Here is a 26,037-nt window from a genome sequence, read left to right on the forward strand (position 1 = left end):
TCATGTGGAAATGTGGAAAATCTTTCAGGTGGAACTCTAACCTTATTGTATATTAAATAATTCACACTGCCTTAAAACTTAGGAGTACACTCATTGTGGAAAGTCCTTCAGTCAGAGCTCTGACTTTGTCACATATAAAAGGACTCACAATGGAGAGAAATCCTATGAATATAACCCTATGAATATGAATATAGTGTGGTAAATCCTTCATTTGAAGCACTCAACTTATTAGGCATCTGTGAATTCACACTGGAGAGAAGCCATATAAATGCAATCAGTGTGATAAAGCCTACACTGGGATCTCTCACCTTATTGAACATCAGAGAACTCATACTGGAGAGAAACCATTTGAATATCATCCGTGTGGGAGAGGCTTCACTGGCAGCTCTCTCTTTCACATTAGAGAGTTCATTCTGGAGAGAAACCATATGAGTGTAACGACAGTGGGAAGGCTTCGGCAGCGAACTCAGCTTGTGCATCAACAAACACGTGCTGGAGAGGAACCTTATGAATGCTGTCACTGTGGAAAAGCTCTCAGCCAAAGGGCTCCACTCTGTGCATCAGAGAATGCACATTGGAGAGAAGCCCTGTCAGTGTAACATGTGTGTTAAAACCTTTAGTCAGAGTCACAGCTTATTGAACATTAGAGAACACATACTGGAGAAAAGCCCTCTGAGTGCATTGACTGTGGGAAGACCTTCAATGATCGATCAACCCTTACAAAACACGAGAGAACACACTGGGGAAAAACCCTATGAATGTAAACATTGTGAAAAGGCCTTTAGCCAGCGGTGTCAACTTACTAGGCATCAGAGAAACCATACTGGAGAGATCCTATGAGTGTAATGTGTGTGGGAAAGCTTTCAGTTATAATACATCCTTTATTCAACATGAGAAGACCCATAGGGAAGAAACCCTATGAATAGTCAAGATGAAAACCCTCACTGCCAGACTTCCTTTACTAGACATCAGATGACCAAGATATGACTGTCACTATAGTCTAATGACTGCAGGCATCAGAATTGTTTGGAGTGTATGTGTTGAAACTGCACATTACCAAGCTTACCCTCAGCTTACTAAATCAGAATCTCTAGCAGTAAAACTCAGGAGCCCACAGTTTTCAAAAGCAGCATGAAGGACTTGTTTGTACACTAAAATATATTTACTTCTGCAGTTAGGTGAGAAGCTATGAATATGACTACTGATAAAAAAACATTGTCAGAGCTCTCAGCGGGAATTAGAAAACACAGACTGGAGCTGTACCCACCAAATAATCTTTTATAGTCCAAACAGCCACCCAATCTCAATCAGACATTGTCCCAGTAACACATTCCTGGAAATGATAGTGAACTGAAAAATATTCTTGACACAGAGCCCCAAACATTCCACCTAAGAAGAAACCATTACATGAGGAAGATGGTGTTAGAGATGAAATTTGGGGCCAGCCATGTTCAGTGTAAACCAGCAATAAAAAAAACAAATTGAAGGAATACTAAGGATGGGAAGTTTTATAAAATGGTTTTTATTGGAGTTAAAAGTAGACTCAGTTTTTTGGGCACTCCGTTGTGCTCTAATTTTGTTGCTCAGTTAGGTTGACTAATCAGAAGTGAGCCCATAGCAATATGAAAAATGTCAAATGAAGTGAAAACAGGACCAAAAACAGTATGTATACAAAATGTTACAGCACATAAAAATTTGTACGCAGATGGTTGATTAAGGTCAATTCAGCAGCACATTAAAAAAAAAAGTATGTGTGTGCTTAGTTGCGTCTGACTCTTTGCAACCCTGTGGATTGTAACCCACCAAGCTCCTCTGTCCATGGGATTTTCCAGGCAAGACTATTGGAGTGAGTTGCCATTTGCTTCTGCAGGGGATCTTCCTGACCTAGGGATCAAACCCATGGCTGCTGCATTGGCAGGCGGATTTGTTTGTTTGTTTGTTATAACCACTGAGCCACCTGGGAAGCCCTCCATAAAAAAGGCTGAAATGTAAACCCAAAATGGTGAAGCAAGTAGGAGAGGCTGTTAATTGCAGGTTTGAGTGAGGTGACAGTACCTGGAGGTACGGAGTGGGAAAGGTTGAATCAGGAACTTGTAAAGAGGGGCTGCATCAGTAGAGGTCACAGCCGCCCTGGCAGAGTGTAGCAGGAAAGTAGGGTTCATTGAAGGACTGTCTGTGAAACTCCAGATTTTCTCCTCTTAAGTATCTGGCTATGGGCCAGCAAAAAAGAAAATATAGTAGAGAATGAGTTATGTTCTGACAAAGGGGAAAAAAATTCTGAGGGACTAGGGAATCTGTTCTATTGTGCTTCAGAACAAGGGCTTCCTTATTTTGCCATTCCAAGGAACTTCATCATCACTTAGTTCTTCCCTTTTCCATCCCAAAGCAAAGTGTGCCGTTAACCAGCCCCACCCATCTGGGGAGCTTTTCTTTGCCTTTTCTCGTTGTTATTTAGTCGCTAAGTCATGTCTTTGCAACCCCATGGACTGCAGCACCCCAGGCTCCTCTGTCCTGCCCCCCTGGGAATCACACAAGGATGCCTGTTGGGGGCGGGGAGGAATGGAAGGACAGCAGCTGCTGTGTACACATGAGTGCTTCCGGTCCTGTTCTGGGAAGGGTTTTACCCTTTCATAAGTCAAACCAGACACTCTTCAGGGGCCAAAAAGCGGGCTCACGTGACATAGGAATCCGAGACCTGTCTTCTCAAATGGTTCTCATACCCAGAGACCAGTGGTTCCAAATTGGAACATGCATAAGACACACATGAAAGGAAGTGTTAGAATTACAGCTTGCTGGGCCAGTCTTTTAAATTAACTAATTATTTGGCTGCACTATATTTTAGTTGCATTAGGTGAGATATTTGGTATTCATTGTGACATATGGGGTCTTTATTTTTTCTAAGTTGTGGCATGCAGAATTTTAATTGCAGCATATGGGATATAGTTCCTCAACCCAGGCCTTTGCATTGGGAGCACTGGACCATCAGAGAGGTCCCTGGACTCAACATATTGTAAAGAATAATCTCACAATTGTATATCCATATATCTATTTTGTTTTCGTTGGTTTCACTTAGATTTGTGGCTTTTTAAAAATCCCCTAAATATAACAGGAAATGGCAACCCACTCCGGTATTCTTGCCTAGGAAATCCCATGGACAGACTCAGCCTGGTGGGCCTCAGTCCATGGGCTGCAAGGAGTCGGATGCGACTTAGTGACTGAGCACACAAACACAGGAGACCCAGGTTCAATCCCTTGGTTGGAGGATCCCCTCAAGAAGGGAATGGCAGTCCACTTCAATCTTCTTGCCTGGAGAGTTCCATGGACAGAGGAGCCTGGCAGACTACAGTCCATGGGGTCGCAAAGAGTCAGACACGACTGAGAAACTAACACAAACACAAAATGCCATACCTATGTTACATATGACCCAGGGGCTCCTAACAGAAGTCCATTCTTCCTGCTTTTAAACACAGAGATATCAAAATTTTGCTGAATATATTTTTAATAAAACCAGCAGTGGAACTGTTGTGGGTCCACAAGGCCATTCCCACATCAGGAGATTTTCTAGAGGAATTCATGAGACTCAGCATATGCACTCATGGCTGAGATTTAGGGCAGTGGTGTTATAGGGATGCACACAAAGTTGGATCATAAGGGAAAAGGCAGGCGAAGTCTGGGTGAATCTGTGCAGCTCTCAACATTGTGCTTCCCTTGAGGGGTCATACAAAGCACAGCAGGCACCAGGCAAACAGACACCTGCCCAGCAGGTACCGTGATCCAGACCCCCAGGAGGCCAGCAGACGCTCAGTGTGAACGACATTGTCTCCACAGTCTAGGTGCAGTACAGACAACACTAAAGGCCAAGTTCCCGAGTGCCAGCCAGAGATCAGGCTTGCACAAGTGCTGTGTGTGTGCTGAGTCACTCAACCACATGCGACTTTGCGACCCCATGGACTGTAGCCCACCAGGCTCCTCTGTCCATGGGATTCTCCAGGCAAGAACACTGGAGTGGGTTGCCATGCCCTCCTCCGAGGGATCTTCCCAACCCAGGGATTGAACCCACATCTCTTACATCTCCTGCCTTGCCCGGCGGGTTCTTTATCACTGCCACTACCTGGGAAGTTCAGGCTTGCACACAGGCTTGCAGCCTCAGGCCTGCTGTGTCAATCCATTTTGCTTAAGCTTTCTTATCTAAACATGAATACAGTTAAGTGATATTTACAGTATCTATTCCATTAAACTGTTTAAACTGCAGCTCTGGGGGCTTCCCTGGTGGTCCAGCTAAGAATCCGCCTTGCAATGCAGGAGACACCTATTTGACCCCTGACCCAGGAGGATCCCACATGCTGCGGGGCAGCTAACTAAGACCATGCACCCTAGAGCCATGCTCCTCAACAAAAGAAGCCACTGCAGTGAGAATTCCCTGGACCACAACTAGAGAGTATGCCCCACTTGCCTCAACTAGAGAAAAGCTTGCGAACAGCATTGAAGACCCAGTGCAACCAAAATAAATAAACTGCAGCTCTGTCTACACACGTGGATGTCGCATGTGATTCATACAATTCCCGCTTGAGATTGGTTTCCAGAAACAGATCGGACCCCAGCCCTGACGTTCTTCAGCAGTGACTCCATCATGTAGACATAAATCCCATTTGTGCTGCTCCAAGCCTAGTTGCCAAGGATGCTGCGTTTTTTCCTCCTTAGACACCCTGAATATAAAATGCAAATGTATGTGTTAATACTAAGCATTCTGAATGATGTCCAGGTCAAGTTATCAGCAGAACTCATGCTGCATCATATTTCCCCTTCATCTCTAGAGGAGAAACGAAGCTTCTCTCATATCACCGAGCCATGCCTTGCTCTTCTCAGACATGAGATATGTGGGCAGGAAAAGCCCTCTAGCTGGAGGTGGGGGAGATGTAGATAACTCAAGGGTGGTTACTGTGTCTCCTGCACACGTGGAAACCCTCCGCATAATGCTGGACTCAGAGTCAGCGAGGAGGGACCACCTTGTGCTCACCACACACTGAGGCCCCCATCCAGCCATTCCCACTGGAAAATGGCCTCTTCATCCATCCACACTGGAGGGTTCTCCGTCTGGCCACCTCTTGGCAGGAGCCTTTCCCTGGCAGCATGGGGGATCCCAGTCACCACCACAAATCACGTATTACACACATACATCTCACGTATCACACATATACCTCATAGCAGGAGTACTACATATCAACTGCTCTGTACCAGGAGAAAGTATATATCAAGCACTGACTTTGTGCTAGGCTTGTGGTAAGCACTTTGCATGTATCATTAACTTATTTAACCCTCATCACAATCCTCTGAGGTAGCTAACATTACAATTGAGGTATCTGAGGCTCAGAGAGGTGCAAAAACCTGCTCAAGATCACCCGGCTAGCAAGGTAGGAAACTGCTTTTTATTTTTGCAAATCTCTTTACTGTTTGGCCTGAGTGAAGGCATCTGAATTTCCATAACTACTTATGCCTTTGAGAATTGCAGAACTCTCAGCAAATAAGAACTCAGTCTAGGTAATTCCCTGGCAGTCCAGTGGTAGAACTGCATGCTCTCGCTGCCAAGGGCCCAGGTTTGTTCTCTAATGGGGAACTAAAAGTCCCACAAGCCTCGCAGTGCCAAGAGGCGCTGGGAGAGAGAACTCAGTCCAAATGCTTGTATTAAGAGACAACCACAGTCTACCATGACTTCTAACAGCATAAGGCTATGTCACTAGGAAGATCCCAACCTCTCATTATAATGTCTTCTTGAGAAATTCTGCTAAAAGAATTTACAGTTTTTTTCCAGCCATTACCTGGGAATAGTCTCCTGACTTCCCTTTCTTAGCATGCCTGTGTGCTCAGTCGTGTCTGACTCTGCGACCCTTTGGACCGTAGCCCACCGGTCTCCTCTGTCCATGGGATTTCCCAGGCAAGAATACTGGAGTGGTTTCCCATTTCCTATTCCAGGGCATCTTCCTGACCCAAGGGTCAAACCTGTGTCTCCTGCACTGGCAGGCAGATTCTTTACCACTGAGCCACCTTATAACACTAATGAAAAAGGGCTTGCAGTTTTGAACCTTTCTCTGCCCCTTTGAGATGCATTTGTATCTCCTTTAACTCAGAAATGTCTTTCTCAATGACCTGAAGGTCACTCCTTAGAAATGCAACCATCAGGAAGGATGGGGCCTGTCTCCAGTCTCCAAGAGGATGGAATCGTAACTTTAAGAATGTCCCTCAGCAGATGCAGCTGACCGAATCACATTTACACTGAACAACTCTTTGTAATTTTTCACGTGAGCCCCCACATTCCCCCTTTTGATTTCCTCATTCTCCCTTTCAATTGCCCAGTCTCAGGCTTCCCTGGTAGCTCAGTGGTAAAGAATCATCCTGCCAAAAAAAAAAAAAAAAGAATCGTCCTGCCAAAGAAGGAAACACGTGTTCAGCCCCTAGCCCGGGAAGATCCTCTATGCTATGGAGTAACTAAGCCCCCATCACAACTACTGAACCTGCGGTCTAGAGCCCAGAAGCCGCAACTACTGAAGCCCTCATGCCTGTAGCCTGTGCTCTGGAAGAAGAGAAGCTACGGCAATGAGGACCTTGTTCACCCAACGAAGAGCAGCCCCTGCCCACCACAACTGGAGAAAAGCCCTCACAGCAAGGAAGACTCAGCACAGCCATAAACAAATAAATAAATTTCTTTTAAAAAAGCCCAATCATGTCTGTACATATTCAAATGGAGCTCAGTTACTGCCTCTTGTCAGCAGTTACTGAATAAAATCTGTTTTCACCAAGTTAACCAATATCCAGCTTTGTTTGACATCTTCAATCAGTCCCAATATTGCTCATTCAGAAGCTTAAAAAAAAAACCTCCATACATTTGTGAGAAATAGGAATGGGGGAAGTATTATTATGAACTTAGTTTGGAACTCATTGACTCATAGAAAGGATCTCAGGAATCTCCCAGGTTGTCTCTAGTCCACACTTTGAGAACTACTTCAATAGACAAAACCCTATATTATAATCAGGGCTTCCCTAGTGGCTCAGATAGTAAAGAATCTACCTGTAATGCAGGAGGCCTGGGTTTGATCCCTGGGTCAGGAAGATCCCCTGGAAATGAATGGCTACTCACTCCAGTATCCTTGTCTGGAGAATTCCATGGACAGAGGAGCCTGGCAGGCTACCGTCTATGGGGCAAAGAGTTGGACACGACTGAGAGACTAACACTTATAATCAAGGAGAAAACAAAACTACAAGTCATAGAAAAGAAACAGTTAAAGTAATAGGAAAACATCATGCATCCAAGATTCAACAGGACCAGGAGAAAAGTCAGTGACTATTCAGTCACCCAGTCATGCTCTGCGACCCCATAGATTGCAGCACGCCAGTCTCCTCCATTCTCCACTATCTCCTAGTGTTTGCTCAAATTCATGTTCTTTGAGTCAGTGATGCTATCTAACCATCTCATCAATTCTTGACTGTGGAGAAAGGGATACTGCCGGGAAATTTTGCTGGGTTCCCGATGGAGGCCAGATTTGGTCTCCTTGGAGGCTGCTTGATTTGTCGTTTCCACAGCCACCTGCTGTGGTGAATGAAGATGCTTGACCACATGTCCCTCCTGGTACCACAGACCTTGAGGGGTTGGGCCCCAGAAGGGGTTGCAGGGGGGATGCCTAACGTAGAGCAGAGGGGTCACTGGACGAGTGGAGATTCAAGGGCAGAAAAGAGGAGCCGGAGAGAGTGCAGAAACCTCAGGCCTCTTGGAGGCCGGCTGCCCCATCCCTGCAGTGACCGTGGCTGTTCACCCCTTTGTCATGTTTGTGCTTTCTTGTCTGTCTCTCCCCACTACACCAGCATCCCTGTGAGGGCAGGCAAGTACCTCTGTTCTCTGCTTGCTATGCGTGGTTCCTAGCGTACAGTAAATGGTCAAGTAAATATTCTTATTTTAATTGCATCCCAGTGAACATCTGCTTTTTCCTTCTTTTCTAGTAACAGACTCTAACAAACTCACGGATATGACCCATGGCAAGGGAAACACCCCCAATCGAGAAACAGAACAAGATCAGCTTTCAGATCTCGAGCGGTGCCCGCTCTGGGCAACGGCTCCCAAAACGTTTCCACTAACAAACGTTTAAACGTTCGTGTTATTCTGAAGCATAGAAATATTTTGAGCACAACGATAGTATACAATCCAGAAAGAAACTAGGAAAGCCCCGGGCCTCCTCCTCTGTGTTTGCAGCTAGGACGAGCAGACCCCGGATTTCAAGGGCTGTGGCAATCCAGGTTGCCGACTGGCATTTGGAAGAGGGGCCGCGGGGCACAGACTGGCATTTGGAAGGGGGGCCGCGGGGCGCAGACTGCATTTGGAGGAGGGGACCCGGGGCGCAGACTGGCATTTGGAGGCAGGGCTGCGAGGGCGAAGGCTGCGTAACGGCTGGACTGGGAGAAGGACTTCCCCACGACGAGGACCCGCAGCACAGCAGCGACGGGCAGAGGAATCCCGCCCGCTCAGGCCCGCGGCTCTGCGCGGTGAGCGCCTGCAGTGCCTGGAGGCCGGAGGAAGGAGGCTCCTATTGGCCGCAGGGCAAGAGAGGAGGAAGCGCCCGTTGGCCCGAAGCCAGCGGGCTCCCATTGGCTGAAGGCTCGACGAACGGAAACTTTAATTGGCAGGGGCTGCGGCGTGCCGCACGGCCTTCTGGGAGCTGTAGTTGCGGCTTCCCCTGCGCGGCCGCCATTGTCCAGCGGGCGGTGAGTCGTGCGGTTCTTGTGGCGGGGACTTCTGTCGTGTTCAGGGTCGCCTCGGGCACCAGTCCTTTACCTGTCAGCCTAGGATGGACCCCGAGGAGGAAGCGGCGGCACTGGCAATGGCTACGGGGCCGGCGGCAGAACGGCTCCAGGTACGGCGGAACAATAATAGTAACAATAACAACGATGGCAGCGGGCCTCGGCCCGGCTACTGCCCCTTTAGCCCTCATAGCGCACGGTGGGCAGGGTCGGGCCTTATCCCCTGGACAGACGGGGAGGCTGAAGACCAGGTTGGGGTGTGCTGACATGCCCAGCTGGTGAGGGGTGGCGTCTGGATTCGAACCCGGGCTTTCCCGTCCCTGAGTGCGTGTGCTCCTCGAGTCCTCCGGCCTTTGCGTTCACGGAGAGGACTTGGGTTAGTTCCCGAGCACTCAGGCTGGCCCCCCACCGATACCCTGCCCTCCGCCCCGAAGGCCGTCCACCATGAGGATGGGTCTTAGAAGCTGGAATAGAGATGCTTCAACGTGCGGAGTCAACCGACACCCACCCATAGTCCCGCTCCCCGAAACCCCTGGCACCTCCTCCTGGGTGAGGACACACCGCGTTACTGGGGCGGGAGCGACTGTTCAGGGTCTGACTTCTGCCGGGCTGTCGGGGACTCAGTTCAGAGCAGTCTCCAAGGGCATCTGGGAAGGCGCCTGCTTGAAAGCTCCGGCCCTTCTAGACAAAGTGGCTGCTGCCCGTGTTCTCCATACAGTGCTGACTCCACGTGGCAGGAACCAAAAGAAATGTATAATTCCTTAAGTTCCAGACTTTGTTTCCTTCTGTCCTTGCCTGTCGGCTTTTGCATTTATTTCAGATTTGGTGTGCAAAGTGAGACTCTTGATGATCCTACGTGTGCACATGTTCAGAGACTGTTGTAAATGTGTGAGAGATGCAACCACGTTTTTGTTTACTTTTGCTGTGGATCCCGGAGAAGGGACAGGGAGTGAGCAGTGTCAAAGAGTATCAGAGCTGGGCCGTAGTTAAAGCAGTAAAAACAGGTTTTCTTTGGGGACAGTTGCAATAGGGGAAAAGAGACTTCAGTATAGAACTGGGCTCAACTGTGATTACAAGCAAACGTGGGTATTTTTATAGTGGGGGCAGAGGGAATTTTTGGTTGTTGTCTTGACTGTTTGCAACCCCATGGACTGCAGCACACCAGGCTTCCCTGTCCTTCACTATCTCCCAGAGTTTGCTCAAACTCATGTCCATTGAGTTGGTGATGCCATCCAACCATCTCATCCTCTGTCATCCCCTTCTCCTCTTGCCTTCAATCCTTCCCAGCATCAGGGTCTTTTCCAATGAGTTGGCTCTTTGCATCAGGTGGCCAAAGTATTGGGAGCTTCAGTATCAGTTCTTCCAATGAATATTCAGGGTTGGTTTCCTTTAGGATTGACTGGTTTGGTCTCCTTGCAGTCCATGGGACTCTGAAGAGTCTTCTCCAGCACCACAATTCAAAAGCATCAATTCTTTGGCACTCAGCCTTCTTTATGGTCCAACTGTTCATCCATACATGACTACTGGTAAAGAGTCTATTCACAATGCAGGAGATCCAGGTTCCATCCCCAAGTGGGGAAGATCCCCTGGAGAAGGAAATGGCAACCCACTCCAGTATTCTTGCCTGGAGAATTCTTGAGAGAATTCAAGAGAATTCCGGACAGAGGAGCCTGGTGGGCTACAGTCCATGGGGTCACAAAGAATCGGACATGGCTGACTGACTAATACTTTCACGTGACTATATGGACCTTTGTTGGCAAAGTGATGTCTCTGCTTTTTAATATGCTGTCTAGGTTTGTCATAGCTTTCCTTTGAGGGAGCAAGCATCTTTTAAAAATTTCAAGGTTGCAGTCACCCTCTGCAGTGATTTTGGAGCCCAAGAAAATAAAGTCTGTCACTGTTTCCATTGTTTCCTCATCTATTTGCCATGAAGTGATGGGACCAGATGCCATGATCTTAGTTTTCTGAATGTTGAGTTTTAAGCCAGCTTTTTCACTCTCCTCTTTCACCCTCATCAAGAGACTCCTTAGTTCCTCTTTACTTTCTGTCATTAGAGTGGTGTCATCTGCATATCTTGCTAAACTGACCTAAAACAGGGTTCTTGCGGAAGCAGGCCAAATGATGGGATGTTACTTGGAGGACTGTGGGAGATGAGGACTTTGAAAAGATATCAAGAGTGATCAGATATGGAGGGTAGGATTCTTGGGACCAATGGGACCCAAGAAACCGATGGGATCAGAATTTTTGATAAAACTGAATGATGCAGAAATGGACACAGAAGCCCAAAGGTCAAAGCTTATTTGAGAAGAGGGTTGTGAACCAGACTCAAGTTCAGTCAAGGAGAGAATCTGTCAGCAGTGAGAGGCTTAAGAGAGAGTGTGTTTATCTGTTGCTGTATAACAAATAATGAAAAAACATAGTGGCCTAAAGCAACAGTAAATATTACCTCAGTTTCTGGCGATAGGAATTCTGGAATGTCTTAGCTGGTGGTTCTGGCCTGGGTTCATGACAGTCAAGATGTCAACCTGGACTGCTGTCACCTGAGACTTGACTGGGGCTGGCTCATTCATCACACTTGGCAGGAGGCCACTGTTCCTTCTGATGTGGGACTCTCTCTGGAGCTGTCTGGGCGTTCCCACAACATGACGCCTAGCTTCCCACAAAGGGAGTGATCCAAGAGAGGGCTCGGTGGAAGCCACAGTGTCTTGTGACCTGGGCTCAGAATTCACTCTCTGAATTATCGTATCAGTTACATAAGTCAGATCTGCTCAGTATAGGAGGAAGCTCCACAAGGGCTGGGGATCACTGGGGGCCATCTTGGAGGCCAGCCACCACAGGAGACGAGGGCTGGAAGCAGAGGGCTTTGAGGTCCAGTGTGTTAGCATCCTTTGGCTTCCATGACAGATTATTACAAATGTGATGGTTTGAAATATCTATTAATATGTTGATTCTTAGGGTTCTGGAGGTCAAGAGTCTGAAATCACTTTCCCTGGACTGCGATCAGGCGTGGGCAGATGCACCTTTCCTGTCAGGGCTCTCTGCTGGTCTCGCGTTGCCTTTTTCAGCTATTAGAGCCATAGACCTTGCATTTCTTGGCTCATGGCCCTTTGTCCACCTTCATTTTGCTTTAGTGGTCACATTATCATCTGCCTCCTGTAGTTCAATATCTCAATACCTTCCCTTCAGAAGGACATCTGTGATTGAGTTTAAGGACCACCTGGATATTCCAGGATAATCTCTCTATTTTTAAAACCCTTAGTCATATCCACAGAGTCCTTTTTGCCATTTATGATAATATTCACAGGTTCCAAGAACTAGGACCTGAATGGGGGCCATTTTTTAGCTACCCATAGCCAGGCTAAAGGGGGTCATCCTTTATCTAAAGGAAGGAGCTATGTGAATGCTCTAAGCAGGAATGGCATGGGTTTGAAAAATACATTCAGGCATTGCCGGGTGGGAATAAGAGACACTGAGAGCTAGCTAACACCCAGGGTGGGGTCCAGTGACTGGGTGCTGGCCGATGCCGGGGTGGCCTGCTTAGCTGGGGGAGGGTGTATGGAAGGAGCAGGTCTGACAGAGCCGATCCAGCCGGGCCCCGCAGTGCAGAGCAGGAGACCGGGAGGAGGGCTGCAGGGGTCTGCAGTGGAGCAGCGGGGAGGCTCAAAGACAGCAAGGAGTGGGCTTCTGCTGAGATTCCAGGAGGAGACACGTGGGACTCATGTGATGCCGCTGAGAGGTCTGTGGCCTAGACAGAGCAGACCGCAGTGGGCCCGGCAGTGTCACTGGCACTGTGTGCAGAGCAGGTAATGGAGGCTGGAGGCACAGGGAGAGTGTTTTCAGGGCTGGAGGACCGTCAGAGTGGGCAGTGAGGATGTGGGGACAGGAGCAGAGACCTTGGTCCCAACCAAAGGGTTCTGTAGATTTGCTGCATAATTTTTGTTCGAACCACATGCCACCTGTACTATAATTTCTTAAATATTTAAAAATCTAAATGTGTTTTTCTTAAAGGAAATAGCACCTGAAAATTGAAGTCTTTTGTATGTGATTTTGACTTGCATTTCCCTGGTGGCGAATGACCTTCAGCATCTTTTCAGGTGCTTATTAGCTGTTTGTATATTTTCTTTTATATCTTCTTGAAGAAATACCTATTTAGAGTCTTTGCTCATTTGTTGGATTGTCTTCATTATTGAGTCTTAGGAGTTCTCTATATCTTCGGGATACAAGTCACTTATGAGAGAGATGATCTGCAGTCATCACCTCCCATCATACAAGTGTCTTTTCACTTTCTTGTTAATGTCCCTTAGAAACAAAAAGGTTTTAATTTTGATGAAGTCCAGTTTACTTATTTTTTTTACTTTATTGCTTGTTCTTTTGCTATTATATCTAAGAATCCTTTGTCAAATACAGTTATAAAAACTTAGCCATATGTTAAGAGGTTAATAGTTTTAACTCTTGTATTTATGCCTTTGATCCATTTGAGTTAAATTTTATATATAGCATGAGATAGGAGACTTAACTTTATTCTTCTACATGAGACTAAAAGTTTTCCCCTCAAAATGTGGCCTAATTTTCAGTTTCTCACCAGAGACTGGGCATTCTGACCACGTGGGGCATGTATTTCGCCACAGTAGATTGGTTCTGAGTCCAAGCTGCCCCTTCAGACAGGGCGCATGTTACCGTCACCTCCTGTGCCACCCCTCATAGGTTAAGTACCCTCACAGGCTCTTCTGTGAACCCACTTCAGTCACTTGTGAGCCTGCCCAGTCCCTGAAGGCCAGTGAATTTCTGACTCCCAACTGCACACCCCTCTTTTCAGGGAGGAGGGTAATCCTTGCTTTGACTCTGAGGTGTGTCAGTTAGCCGTTGTTGCATAACAGACTATCCCAAAATGTAGTGGCTTAGACTCAACAGTCACTTTCTTTAGCCCACAGATCTGCAAGTCACAGTTTAGACTGGTCTCTGTCAGCACCTGTGCCTGTCCAGGGTTGGTTGTGGGCTGGTTGGCTTTGCTCTTGCCCGGATGCCTTCTCGCGTCCTGGCCGTACAGCTCACCCCAGGCGGGAGCCCAGCAGGGCCCGGGAGAGCTGACTCGCGTTGCTCGGGACACACTCCCTGGACACTGGCCTGCTTGCCTTGGCCTTCCCCACCCCTCCTCCTAATCCTGAGGACACTGATGGGGACAGTCCGGGTGACGGAGTGTGTGTGATGTTTCAGGAGCCGGTGACTTTCCGGGACGTGGCCGTGGACTTCACCCAGGAGGAGTGGGGGCAGCTGGGCCCGGCCCAGAGGACCCTGTACCGAGACGTGATGCTGGAGACCTTCGGGCACCTGCTCTCTGTGGGTGAGGCCACTTCCCCTGCTGCTGACCAGATTCCTGCGCTGACTTACTCTTCATGGGTTGTGGGTCACCGGGCCTCTTGTGTGACGACTTGATTTAGGCCTGGAGGTCACAGAGCTTGAATTCTCACTCCTATGGGACATGTGGGTTGGAGACTCTGCCCTTGTGTGTCCTGATGCAGAACCTTATGAGATGCATGGGCCCCTGATGGTCAGGAGTCTCGGTCTGGAGCCTGGACTGGTTCTCGTCTTCTCCAGAGCAGACCCATGTACTGCCTTTGTCTTTCTCTGTTTCCAGGGCCTGAGCTTCCCAAACCAGACGTCATCTCGCAGCTGGAGCAAGGGGCTGAGCTGTGGGTGGCGGAGGGAGGACTCGCCCAGGGCTGCCATCCAGGTGAGAGTCCGCCGAATGGGACCCCTGATAGCAGCGGCTATGCCGCTTGGAAGGGGTGATGTGTCGGGGTCCCCAGAGGAAAGTCAGCAAAGGGAAGAGGCCAGTCAGGGGGGCCAGATCACACCCTGGACCACCTCAGTCCCCCGGCAGTGCGCTGTGACAGTTCGTGAGAGGCGTTGGCTAGTAGGCAGGCTTGCTGTAGGCTCTGTGCCAGGGGTTGATTGGGGGCTGGTCATCTGGTCATGTGGGCATCCTCCACCTGGCACAGACCACGACCCAGGCTCCCAGGAGAAAGCAGGTGTTCGCCCTAAGCAACAGTGAGTGTCTCTTCCCAGTTTGGTTTGGGGTAGTGCCCCCAAATCCAAGTTCCCCGACCAAGCTAGAGGCTGGCCTTGAGAGCTGGTCCTCCTGGGACAGCTGCCTTGAGCTGCCCTGCAGCCCCTTCCCCACAGGGGCTTGGGCCCCTGTCCTTCGCCCCCCACCTGCAGTGCTCCGGGTGCTCCGGGGTCCCCTCACCCGTGCCCCGCCTTCTCTGAGCTCAGAGACACGGGCTCTGCCCAAGCGGCCAGACTCCACCACTGCCTCCTTTCCCAGCAGCATGCAGTGTGCCCTACCCACAGAATAATTTCTGAGTGTGAACCTGCCCTTCACCTTCTCTGTTTCATTCTTGCACGTCCACAGTCTGTGCATTTGTTCCCTACGTGCTGCTTCTGTTCTCCTGGGAGCCGTGAATACCTGACAGCTGGCCTAGAGCGTCAACACGGGAGCGCAGGCTTCTCACAGAGCAGAGCCGGCGAGACCATTGCTGGTGCTGGCTCGGCATTCCCGCACTGCGGGGGCTGGTGGTCCTGATTCTCCTGGCCTTTCCCCGGGCTGGGCACGGCTGCAGCAGCTTTGGACGCCATGTCCATGCTCCAAGCGAGGGCTGAGGGAGCTGGGAAGAGTGGCGCCAGTCCCATTTGTCCGCCTTCTCCAGCTCCAAATGTTGTCATTGAGGAGGGGGACACCCCAGCTGCTCCACGGCTTGGGGTAGGGTTAAATTGTCATCAGTCCCTGGGCCGGTGTGCTGGTACCCTGACTACATTTTGAAGGAAGTGGGCTCTGGCCACGGGAAACATAAGCAGCCCTATCCGCAGTCCACTCCCCTTCTGAAAGCCTCTGACAGCATCTGCAGGGAGTCTGTGATCCCTCCACACACCGTGGGACCCCCCACCTGTGACGGGATTGCCACGTACGCTGTCTCCTCTGGGCGTGGACCCTGTCTGACATCTTCAGCCCCAGACAGTAGCCTTCCTTCCCCCAGGCTCTGAGGTAACTCTCATCCATCTGGCCAGCTCCCTTCTAGCTGCCCGGTCCCAAGCTTGCCATAAAATTGACCCACGTAAAATGCACAGTTCTCTGGTTTTGAGCATGTTCACAGATTGTACATCCATCACTACTGTCTAGTTCCAGAACATTGCAGCTCCCCAGAAATCATCCACTAGCAGTACTCTGGTTTGTTTCTACCCATAGAACCCTCTTGATGCCAAATATGTCGGTTTTTTCCATGTCAACAACCGATTCTCCACCTCTTCTGACACTAGATGGGTGTCCCAGCAATTCATTCCAATTCTGACCCGCCTTCCCTGGAGTTGGTGCAGATCCCACAGCTTAGGAACTCAGTCCTATAAGACTGGCTTCTCTTCAGACATGGGTCACAAGTCGGCCTCCCATCCTTCGGACTGACTGGCTGTAAATCAGGGGTTCCCCCCGCTTAGGTTCAGTAGTGTGCTGTAACAGCTCACAGAACTCAGGAAGTCACTGCTTACATTTACTGTGTTTTATAAATGATAGTATAAAGGATATAAATGAACAGGCAGGTGTCAGGGGAGAGGGGCTGAAGCATCCCATCCTGAAGTTGTTGAGGGCCCGTCAAGAGTTGCCTCTCAGCATAAACACACGGTTGAGGGGAATTTATTACAATTAACAAAAGACAGTCCTAACCCCCTCACTAAGGAAATTCCAAGGGTGTTAGGAGCTGTGTGCTGGGGCCCAGGGATGAAGACCACATACGTGTTTCTCATTAAATGACAGTAGTCGCTCATCACCTCATCCCACCCAGCCCCTGGCAGTCACTAATCCACTTTCTGTCTGGGAATTTGCATATTCTGGATATTCCATTTAAGTGGAATCTTGTAACATGGCCTTTGGTGTCTAGCTTTTATTTTTTCTTGAAATGTAGTTGATGTACAACATCTTACATAAATACAGGTGTACAATATAGTGGTTCACAATTTTTAAAGGCTATACTCCTACAATTATAAAATATTGTGTAAATATCCTCTGTTGTACAAAATACCCTCGTAACTTATTTTAGTACGTAATAGTTTGCGTGTGTCTAGCTTCTTTCAAGGAGCATCTTGTTTTCAAGGTTCAGTCATTCTGTACTTTGTCTCAGTACTCCATTCTTCTCCATCGCTGAATCACATTCCATCCTGTGGATGGACCACATTTGGTTGGTGGAGCACATTGGGTTGTTTCTACTTTTTTGTTCTATTGGATAGTGCTACTGTGAACGTTCCTGTACAAGCTTTTGTGAGGGCTGACTGGTGTTTTAGAAGACCCGCTCTGGGTTCTGCGTGTGGAGCCCCGTCTGGGGTCTGGAGGTGAGGAGGCGCGCCGGCTGCCTGGCCAGCCTGAGCCCCTCCAGCCCCTCTCCCCAGCCAGCGCTCCAGCACTGCCTCGCGTCTGAGGCAGGTTTGAGAACCTGCCCCCTGTCAGCTCTGAGAGCGGGCTGTGGACCTTCTGATGTGGTGAGGTGGGCCCTGAGTGCATGAACACAGAGTGTGCCGTGGCCAGAAATGCAGCAGGTCAGGAGGTTCGAGCTGGGGGTGGGCAGGCCCGCTGGCCCCGAAGACGTCCATGTCGTAATCCCAGAGCCTATCCATTGGATTGCTGGGCCAGCCTGTGACCTCACAGCGGCCCTCTTGTGAGGGGAGCAGGATGAGGACGGGAGATGTCAGAGGGGGATTGTCCGACGCTCCGCTGCTGGCTCTGGAGGTGAGGGGAGGGGCTGAGGCCCTCTGGAGGCTGGAGCCACCAGGAGACCCACCCCTTGCAGCCTCCGGAAGCCGCCCTGCTTTCCCAGGAATAGGTGTGTGCGGGGGCTGAGCGTGAGGTCAGTGGGTAGAGTGGCACGTCACTGTGCCGGGAGGAGGGAGCGCCTTGCCTGCTTGAGGGGCGATTGGCCTCTGGAGGATCCAGGACCAGGCGCTGCTCCTCACAAGGGGTCCCACAGGTGAGCGGGCACCTCCACTTGGGATCTGACCTGTCACACCCGGGTTTGAAACAGCTCCTTGTCCCCCCGAGCCTGCTCCTCTGCTTTGTTGTGTCTGCCTCCCCAGCAGCACGGCTTTCTGTCCTTCGGAGTCACTGTTTTATCCCCAGCACCTCAGGCTAGACAGTATGTATTTTAGGCTTTGTGGACAATGTTCAGTCTCTCTATTTGTTTTCTGTCATCGCTGTGGCAAATTACCACAGACACAGAGGTTTAAGGCAACGTATTATCTCCCAGTTCTGTCAGACCCAACTGGTTTATTGCTGCAGCCCCCACAAGGCCAGAGGCAAGGTATCGCAGAGGCAAGGTATCGGTGGGCCGGGAGTGGAGGGGGCAGACTTACTGGGAGGCTCAGGAGGGCTGTGCCTCTGGATGCAGGCAGGTTGTTGGCAGAGTCCAGTTCCACGTGGTCATCGGACGCAAGTCCCCGTGTCCTTGCAGGCTGTCAGCTGACAGCTGGCTCAGCTTCCCTGGCTGAGGCCCCCTGCCCAGCCAGCCTCTCCCTTCTACCTCCTCCTCCTGTTTCTAAAGTTTGAGGGGATTGCTCCTGACCCACCCAGCTAACCCAGCATCATCTCCCTGTGCTGAGGTTTTTAAAGTCAGCTGATGAGAGGACTACGTGTCACCCGCAAAATTGCCTGCCAGCAGAACCTCCACGACTGACAGAGACACCTGACAGCTTCAGAGTCCCGCCTGTTAGCGTGGTTAGCTTGGGGGTTGTCTTTGGTCAGCTCCTGATATAGGCCAGCATCTGGCCCATGGCGGGTGATCGAAAAGTTTTTGTTGAAAGAATGAGTGAGGGAAGCTTTGTTTGCAGACAGAGCACTGGGGTCAACGTGAGCAGAACTAGGAGGCAGGGCACAGACCCAGGGTGTGACCATCGGCCCCTCATGGCTCTTTGGTTTTCTTTCAGGCCAGGAAACTGGACCGGAGGGTCGACCACCAGCCCGGGAGCAGGGCATTCCTGAGGAGAAGGGGCGGGAAGGCTTCCTGGGGGAGGCGCCATGTCCTGCCACGCTGGGGGAAGACTGGGAACCGGTGGGCCTGGTCAAGGGGCCCGAGCAGGACCAGGGTCATTGGCGGCAACTCAAGGAAGCCCCGGTTCAGGACGGAAGTCTCAGGCTTGGGGAGAGCCTCGGTCTGCTCCCAGAGGTCTCCGGGTTGGAGCGTGCGTGTGTGCCGGAATCTCGGGTTCCGAGCTCGGAGCGGAGCGCTGGCGCGGCCCGTGAGGAGACAGGCTCCCCGGGACCACAGCCGCACGACCGCAGCGAGGCTTCCGCTGCGGCGAGTCCTGTTCCGGACGCGGAGCCGGTGCGCGGCCCTGCGCCCGACAAGCCCTACAAGTGCGCGGACTGCGGGAAGTCTTTCAACCACAACGCGCACCTCACGGTGCACCGGCGCATCCACACAGGCGAGCGGCCCTACGCCTGCAAGGAGTGCGGCAAGGCCTTCAGCCAGAACTCGTCGCTGGTGCAGCACGAGCGCATCCACACGGGCCACAAGCCCTACAAGTGCGCCGAGTGCGGCAAGTCCTTCTGCCACAGCACGCACCTCACGGTGCACCGGCGCATCCACACAGGCGAGAAGCCCTACGCCTGCCAGGACTGCGGGCGCGCCTTCAACCAGAACTCGTCGCTAGGCCGCCACCGGCGCACGCACACGGGCGAGAAGCCGTTCGCCTGCAGCGTGTGCGGCAAGGCCTTCTCGCGGACCACCTGCCTGTTTCTGCACCTGCGGACGCACACGGCCGAGCGGCCCTACGAGTGCAGCCGCTGCGGCAAGGGCTTCCGGCACAGCTCGTCGCTGGCGCAGCACCAGCGCAAGCACGCGGGCGACGGGCCCTACGACTGCCGCCAGAGGCTGCTCTTCGCACCCCCGCCCGCCTGGCCCGAGCCCCTGAGCCAGGGCGAGGGCCCGCCGCGCAGCGACAGGCCATTCCGGTGCGGCCAGTGCGGCAAGGGTTTCACGCAGAGCTCGCACCTCATCCGCCACCAGATCACGCACACCCGGGAGCAGCCCCGGGGTCGGGGTCGGGGCTGCCGGCGCCCACAGGCTCGCAGCCGCGGCCCGCACCTCGGGCGGCGCCCGCTCGGGCCCCCGGAGGAGAGCCCCGGGGCCGGGACGAAGGCGGGGCCACCCACCAGCAGGGCGCTGGCGCTGTTTGACCTCCATGAGATCATGCAGGAAAAGAACCCCGTGCGTGTTATTGGGGTGGAAGAGCCCACCATGGGCACATCCGTGCTGTTTGACATCAGGGAGTCCACGTAGGGAAGGAACGTGGCGGATGACTGTTGAACCAGAGGTACAGAGATGGGGTAAGTCCACAAGGTGTATTTCTGGAAGGGGGCTGAGGGTAGAAACATCCTCAGATTTCCTTAGGCAGTGATGCTTGCAAATACCTGAGGTCACTGGCTCTCCAGTGTCTCAAGCCCAGTACTCGGAAATGCATTCAAAGGTAACGGAACCTACACACATGTGTGATGTTGAAAAACCCATCCGTGTCCCCGTTTTGCAAAGGGTAATTAAAGCAAAAGAAACTGTCAGTAGGTAACGTCTGCTGAGTTGCTGCTCTCTCTCCCTGTGGTGGTGACCATCGTGCCTGGAGACTTGGGGCGTTGTCTGTTGCTTGCCATCTGGTGCATGGGGTGTGGTGGTACCCACAGAAACGTGAGGAGAGGCCTGTGTGGATGTGATTTCCCAAAGTGGTGACTAAGGCTTGGAAAAGGTTTGAACAAAACAAATGCAGGTGCGTTTCTGGAAGGTTTTGTTTAAATTCTAAACATGCAGGAATTCATTTATATGTGGAGTTAACCCAAGTCTCAGTTCGTATTCTTATAGAAAAGAGATTCAGACATACATCCATGGCTGCTGGGATCCATTTCTGCACTTTAGAGTCATTAGAGCAGGCATGGCAGCCACACTCATGCCAAAATCAAGTGACAAAGGATTCCCCTGTGAAATTCCACAGCTTTCCCTGGGGGTGTCAAGGCTCCTGCTAGAAACCATGGCCTTAGATTGGCAATGTTCCCTGTGGTAGAGGGTCTCACTCAGAGTGACTTTGTTCCCCAGGAGATACTTGGTGATGTCTGGATGCATTTTGGTTGTCATGACTCGCAGAGGGGAGCGGTGGCATCCTGTAGGGGAGGCTGAGGATGCTGCTGTGCATCCTGCAAAACCTCATCACCAAAGAGCCACCTGGCCTTGAGGTGGAGAACCCACGCCCAGCATAAGAGCTGGCTTTCCTGACTCTGGAAATTGGTTAATCAGGGCTGTGTTAACAGTCCTGTACATTTGATTTTAACAAATACTATCTTGAGCATGTACACATTTTCTTTTAGTAATTCCTTTCCCCTGTTTTGCAACATTTGTAGTTGGTGTGAAGGAAGAGAATCCACTTATGTTTCTGAGTAATTTTAGCATTTTATTTTGGACATTCCATGTGTTGATATATTTTCACTGGCACCCCTGTTGCCACAGGATTATTTTTACATCAGCACCAGAAATCTTGTTATTTTACCTATTTTTTTTAATATCTCTAAAAAGCATGGGCTTATACATATATATATGAAATCATGTTGGCCCATGAGGACAAAAACCATTTTCATAGTCATTCTGAGCTATCATTTGCCTTTTTCACTAAGTTGATATTTACACTGATGTTTGCACTGATAGTGCAAAACCAACACTGGGCAACACTGCCAGAGTCTCAATGAGAATCAAGGAAGTGGCCCCGAGGTCGCTGTTCATATTTTTCTTTCCTGGCATTGCAGTAAAGCCGGGGCGGGGGTGGGGGTGGGGGTGGGGGGGGGTGGCGGCCGGGGCGGGGGAGGATGGTTTCACTTAAGAATGTCTGTGATGAAGCAGGAAAAATTATTAATTTCATTAAATCTCGAGTAAAACTATATTACCATCTAAGCAGAAATAACAGTAATTACTGTGTCATCAAATATCTAGTGGATATTCCTGGTTTCCTTATAAGTTTTGTTTTCTGTTTGGTTTGTTCTAATCATGATCTAAAGAAAAATCACACAGGGCATTTGCTTGACTTAGGTCTCTTTTAATCTATAGGTATCCCCTCTTTTTCTTTTCTAGTCTTTTATATGTTGGGGGAAACAAACAACAGGATAACCTAAATTTTGTCCCTATCCCAAGCCTGCCCATCAGACCCACTGGACAATGTGAGGGCCCTTTATGAATGGTGTGACTCTGTTTTGTTCTCAGAGTTTATCTGCCCCATCTCAAGCACAGCTTACCATCTTGCTGGGGTCTCTGCTGACCCTCAGAAGACCTTTTTTTCAGCAGTCAATGTCCAGGAAAACAAGACGTCTGAGAAAATGGCTTATTTATATATGATGCAGTACATTGTAATATGACCATTTTCATATCCACAATTGGAAACGTTGCCTGGCTCATCATCTTTCTCTCTTCCAACTTTACTCCTGAGGAAATCCAAGCCTTCTGATCTTTGACTATATTGTTCTTGTTGTAAAGAAGAACATTGTGTTCAAAGTGTGATCCTTGGTATCTCAGCAGATAGGATGCAAAGACTAAGGATTTAATCTGCCTGCTTTCTAGCCTAGAGTGAAAGAGTGAAATGCCCATCCCTCTGGGGTGCTCTGTTGTGTGCTCCAGTTACAGCACAGTTGCCCCTTTTGTTTGTTTGCTGTTCCCACTGTGGTTGGATCCTAGCGAAGTTAAATACAAAACATAAACATCAACAACTGGAAGGAACGAAAATTGGCCACGGCACAGGTCAGCTTGTAGAAATCGTTCCAGAAAAATACCCCCCAGAAGGAGTATTGGGTTGTCAGAGCATCGCGTTGAGTGGAAGAAGTATTCTGGAAGGGCACAGCGGCTGTTCTAAGCAGTGTCAGAGTGACCGACCGTCAGAGCTCACTGCTGAGATGTGATGGGTGAATGTCGGGACCTGTCAGAACTTTCCCTTGTCCAGTTCTGTTTGGATTGCCAGTAGGGTTTCCACGGTAGCAGAGCCAGGCTTGCAGCTCTTCTCCAGAGGTTCCACAGGATGCCTTGAAGCCTTGCGTTTGTCTCTGCCCCCCGTCACTCTCTGGGCTTGTCTCGTGGACTTCTCCATCAGCTCTCATTATCACAGCGCCTCTGTTGTCGTGCCTTGGCTTGCACCACCTTGCATTTCATTCTTAGCAAATAACCTTCTATTTACATGGCTCAGAAGAGGTGTGTTTTCAGACAGGCAGTGACTCACACCTCTGTGAGGTTGGCGCTGTTTTATGTATAAGGAAAATCTGGCCCGGGACAAACATAACCTTCCCAAGGCACAGCTAGTAGTTGGAGGCAGAATTTGAAGTCAGCACCCCGTTGACAGTGGCTTAAACAGATCAGGCTTTGCTTGAAGGCTGTGTCTTCAGTGGCTGTGCGCCATCAGAGGCAGTGTCTTCTCTCCCAGCCTGTCCCTCCTGGTCGCAGGGAGACCACTGCAGCCTCGGCCAATGCACCCACCGTCATCAGGACTGGAGGAGGGGGAAAGGCAGGCCAGTACTCATCGCCGGTGAGGTTTCAAAGAAAAGACTCCCAGAAGCTTCCATCCAATACATCCATCTCTCTCTGGCCAAGACTGAATCACTTAGCTTCTCTAACCTCCCTGGCTGAGACTGTACCCGAGAAAAAGCCTCTGAAGAGGTTAACGGTAGGCAGCTGCCAGCGCCTGCCGCCTTTCTCCCCAGTCTCTTTCTGGAGGAATCTGCAGCGCTCCCCCTTTGGGTCAGGCACCACTGTCTCTTCATCTCCTGGGTTGTCCTGCTTGCCAACCAGGCCCCCACAGTCCTCGGTCCCCCAGCATGCTGGAGCGCTGTGCTCTCCCAGATCCCTTCTGCCTCTCAAGGGGCCTCTTGCCCTACCCTCCTTAATTCCTGGGGCCCTTGGGCCACTGTCCCAGAGGCGCATCTTGGGCTCCATGCACTCATGAGATGTCCCGGTCCACACCATGGCTGTGTGCTGCTCACTCCCAGGTTCTGGTCTCCGAGCTTCGGGCTGGAACAGCAGCTGCATGCTGCCGGATGCCTGGCGAACTCGGGAAGCTGCCTGCCCAGAGGGAAATGCCGCCCTCCATCCCAAACCGGTGCCTCCTGCCCTGCTCCCTTTCTTGAGGATTGTTGCCACCTGCCACCCCACCCCTCAAGCCGGAAGATAGTAACAGACATCCTGTTGATTTTACCGCCTGAACAGCTTGGCTATCTTCGTTCCATTTCCTTCCCACTGCCACCACTGACGCAGGATGACCGGGAGACGCCTGGCCACTAGTGCCCTCCACTTGTGACGGCCCCATCGTTGGTGTGGGGGTGCAGACTCGGAATGCTCCCACCCTAGCATGCTCTGGCTCGGGGAGACCCTGCGGTAACTGGACAGCTCAGAAGCCAGGCCTGCGACTGCCCCATCCCCTCTGCCGTGGCCAGCACAGTGGCAGCTGCAGAAGGGTTGTGTCTCCACAGTTCTTAGAGTGGGCACTGGGCAGGCTGAGGCTCCAGTCACCTCGTCGGTTAAGCTGGGAGCAAGCTTGTCACTGTCAGCGTTTGCTGCCCTCTCCGGCAGTGCAGCTCTTGGAATTTTCCATTTCTCATTTCAGGTCACCTTTTCTAGGCATCATATTCCTACTAATTTCCTTACAGATACTTTGAAACCAAGTTAGATAAGAAACTCCTCAGGGGAAATTGCTGTAAACTAGAGAAAGTATATGGTTTTATCAGTTTATCAGAGTAATACAAAATCTTTGTAGCAAAACCTGGAAAATGCACAAAAGTAAAATACACAAAAGTATGAAGCCTTGTTTAAAATTTAATTCCTCATACTTCCACCATCCAGGGATGCTCATTACCTTAAGATTTTGTTAATTAGTAACTTTTTCTTGAAATATACATGTGTGTATACATAGAGTGTCAGGCGAACGTGATAACCACTACACTACGGAAACCACACTACATGTGTGTATACATAGAGTGAACATTAAATCTTATACACAGCAAAAATATGTATAGTTATCTTTTGTTTAGAAAGCTGTCTTGTAATGTGCTTCTTACTATATTTTGAACATTTTCCTGTGAAGATGGACTTTTAAATTAATATTCAGGAGGGTTGTAGCAGTGTGACCTCCACCCGCCATCTTACCTAAGCTTTTGCATTTATCTAAAAGGGGGCAAAGGGATTCATACACATTTCTGAGGGAGTATGAATTGATACAGCCTCTGTGAACGTCACTTTGTTGGTTGCTATCCAAATTACAGCAAACTCTTTGTCCCAGCAAGCCATTTGCTGGAAATGAATCCTACAGATATATTTGTACCCGTACAAACTGTTCTTGTGTAGTTTTTACTATGGTATTGATTTCAGAAAGTGAAAATTTAAAATCAGCCTTGGCGTCCACCACATGGGACTGGCTAAGTGATTTCTGGTGGACTGGCTGGCTTTTACACAGCCCTTGAAATGGGGACTGTCTTTATGAACTCTTTATGTGGAAAAGAGCGCCAAGATACATTGTCTATGAAAAGGTATAAAACAGTTTGTATGATATGTTTCCATTTGTGTAAAGAGGAAGCCCTTGCTTACACATACACAAACACACTGAATCTGAAGGGTACAAGGTTACCAGACATACTGCTTGCTCTTGGAGGGAGGGGGAAGATGAGGAATAATTTTCACTCTATATCTTTTGATACTTTTGGAATTTTGAAACATGTAAAAATATTACCAGTTCAAAAAATAAATTTAAACAAAACCTTAATTCTTTCAAATTAAACTAAGTTTGAATTTGTTTCATTGTTCACTGTCTCCCCCTTCTTAAATGTCCACATGACTGTGTGTTTTGGCCACATCTGTTATATATGACACAATGGTAAAGAATCCACCTGTGTCATGTAGAAGAGATGTGGGTTTGATCCCTGGATTAGGAAGATCCCCTGGAGGAGGGCATGGCAACCCACTCCAGTATTCTTGCCAGGATAATCCCATGGACAGAGGAGCCTGGCAGGCTACAGCCCGAGAGATCACAAGGAGTCAAACATGACTGAGCTTGTACGTGTGTGTGTTGAGCTAACAGGACCAATTGAGTGAAAGATATCCTAGGCCCCGTGAAGTTTCCTGCCAGCTAGTTGTAGCACACACATTTCCAATCAATAAACCAGTCTATAGTAGAAATAGAAAAAATTTTTTATTTGGGCCAAACTGAGGACTATAG

General features: G+C 49.9%; 1 protein-coding gene across 2 annotated transcripts; it reads left to right on the plus strand.

The window, feature by feature from the left end:
* Nucleotides 1–8,725: 8,725 nt before the first annotated feature.
* Nucleotides 8,726–25,584, plus strand: ZNF8 (zinc finger protein 8). 2 transcript variants are annotated; one of them, XM_061140493.1, is made up of 5 exons: nucleotides 8,726–8,897; nucleotides 13,999–14,125; nucleotides 14,420–14,515; nucleotides 18,745–20,146; nucleotides 21,924–25,584. In XM_061140493.1, the coding sequence occupies exons 1-4, from the start codon at nucleotides 8,832–8,834 to the stop codon at nucleotides 20,097–20,099; spliced, it is 1,644 nt and encodes a 547-aa protein (XP_060996476.1). In that variant the 5' UTR covers nucleotides 8,726–8,831; the 3' UTR covers nucleotides 20,100–20,146; nucleotides 21,924–25,584. The 2 variants fall into 2 exon arrangements, with proteins under 2 accessions (XP_060996476.1, XP_060996477.1); XM_061140494.1 differs by having other exon boundaries at nucleotides 22,053–25,584.
* Nucleotides 25,585–26,037: the final 453 nt, after the last annotated feature.

The sequence above is a fragment of the Dama dama genome, chromosome 4, assembly GCF_033118175.1.
Source record: "Dama dama isolate Ldn47 chromosome 4, ASM3311817v1, whole genome shotgun sequence".
Classification (NCBI taxonomy): Eukaryota; Metazoa; Chordata; class Mammalia; order Artiodactyla; family Cervidae; genus Dama; species Dama dama.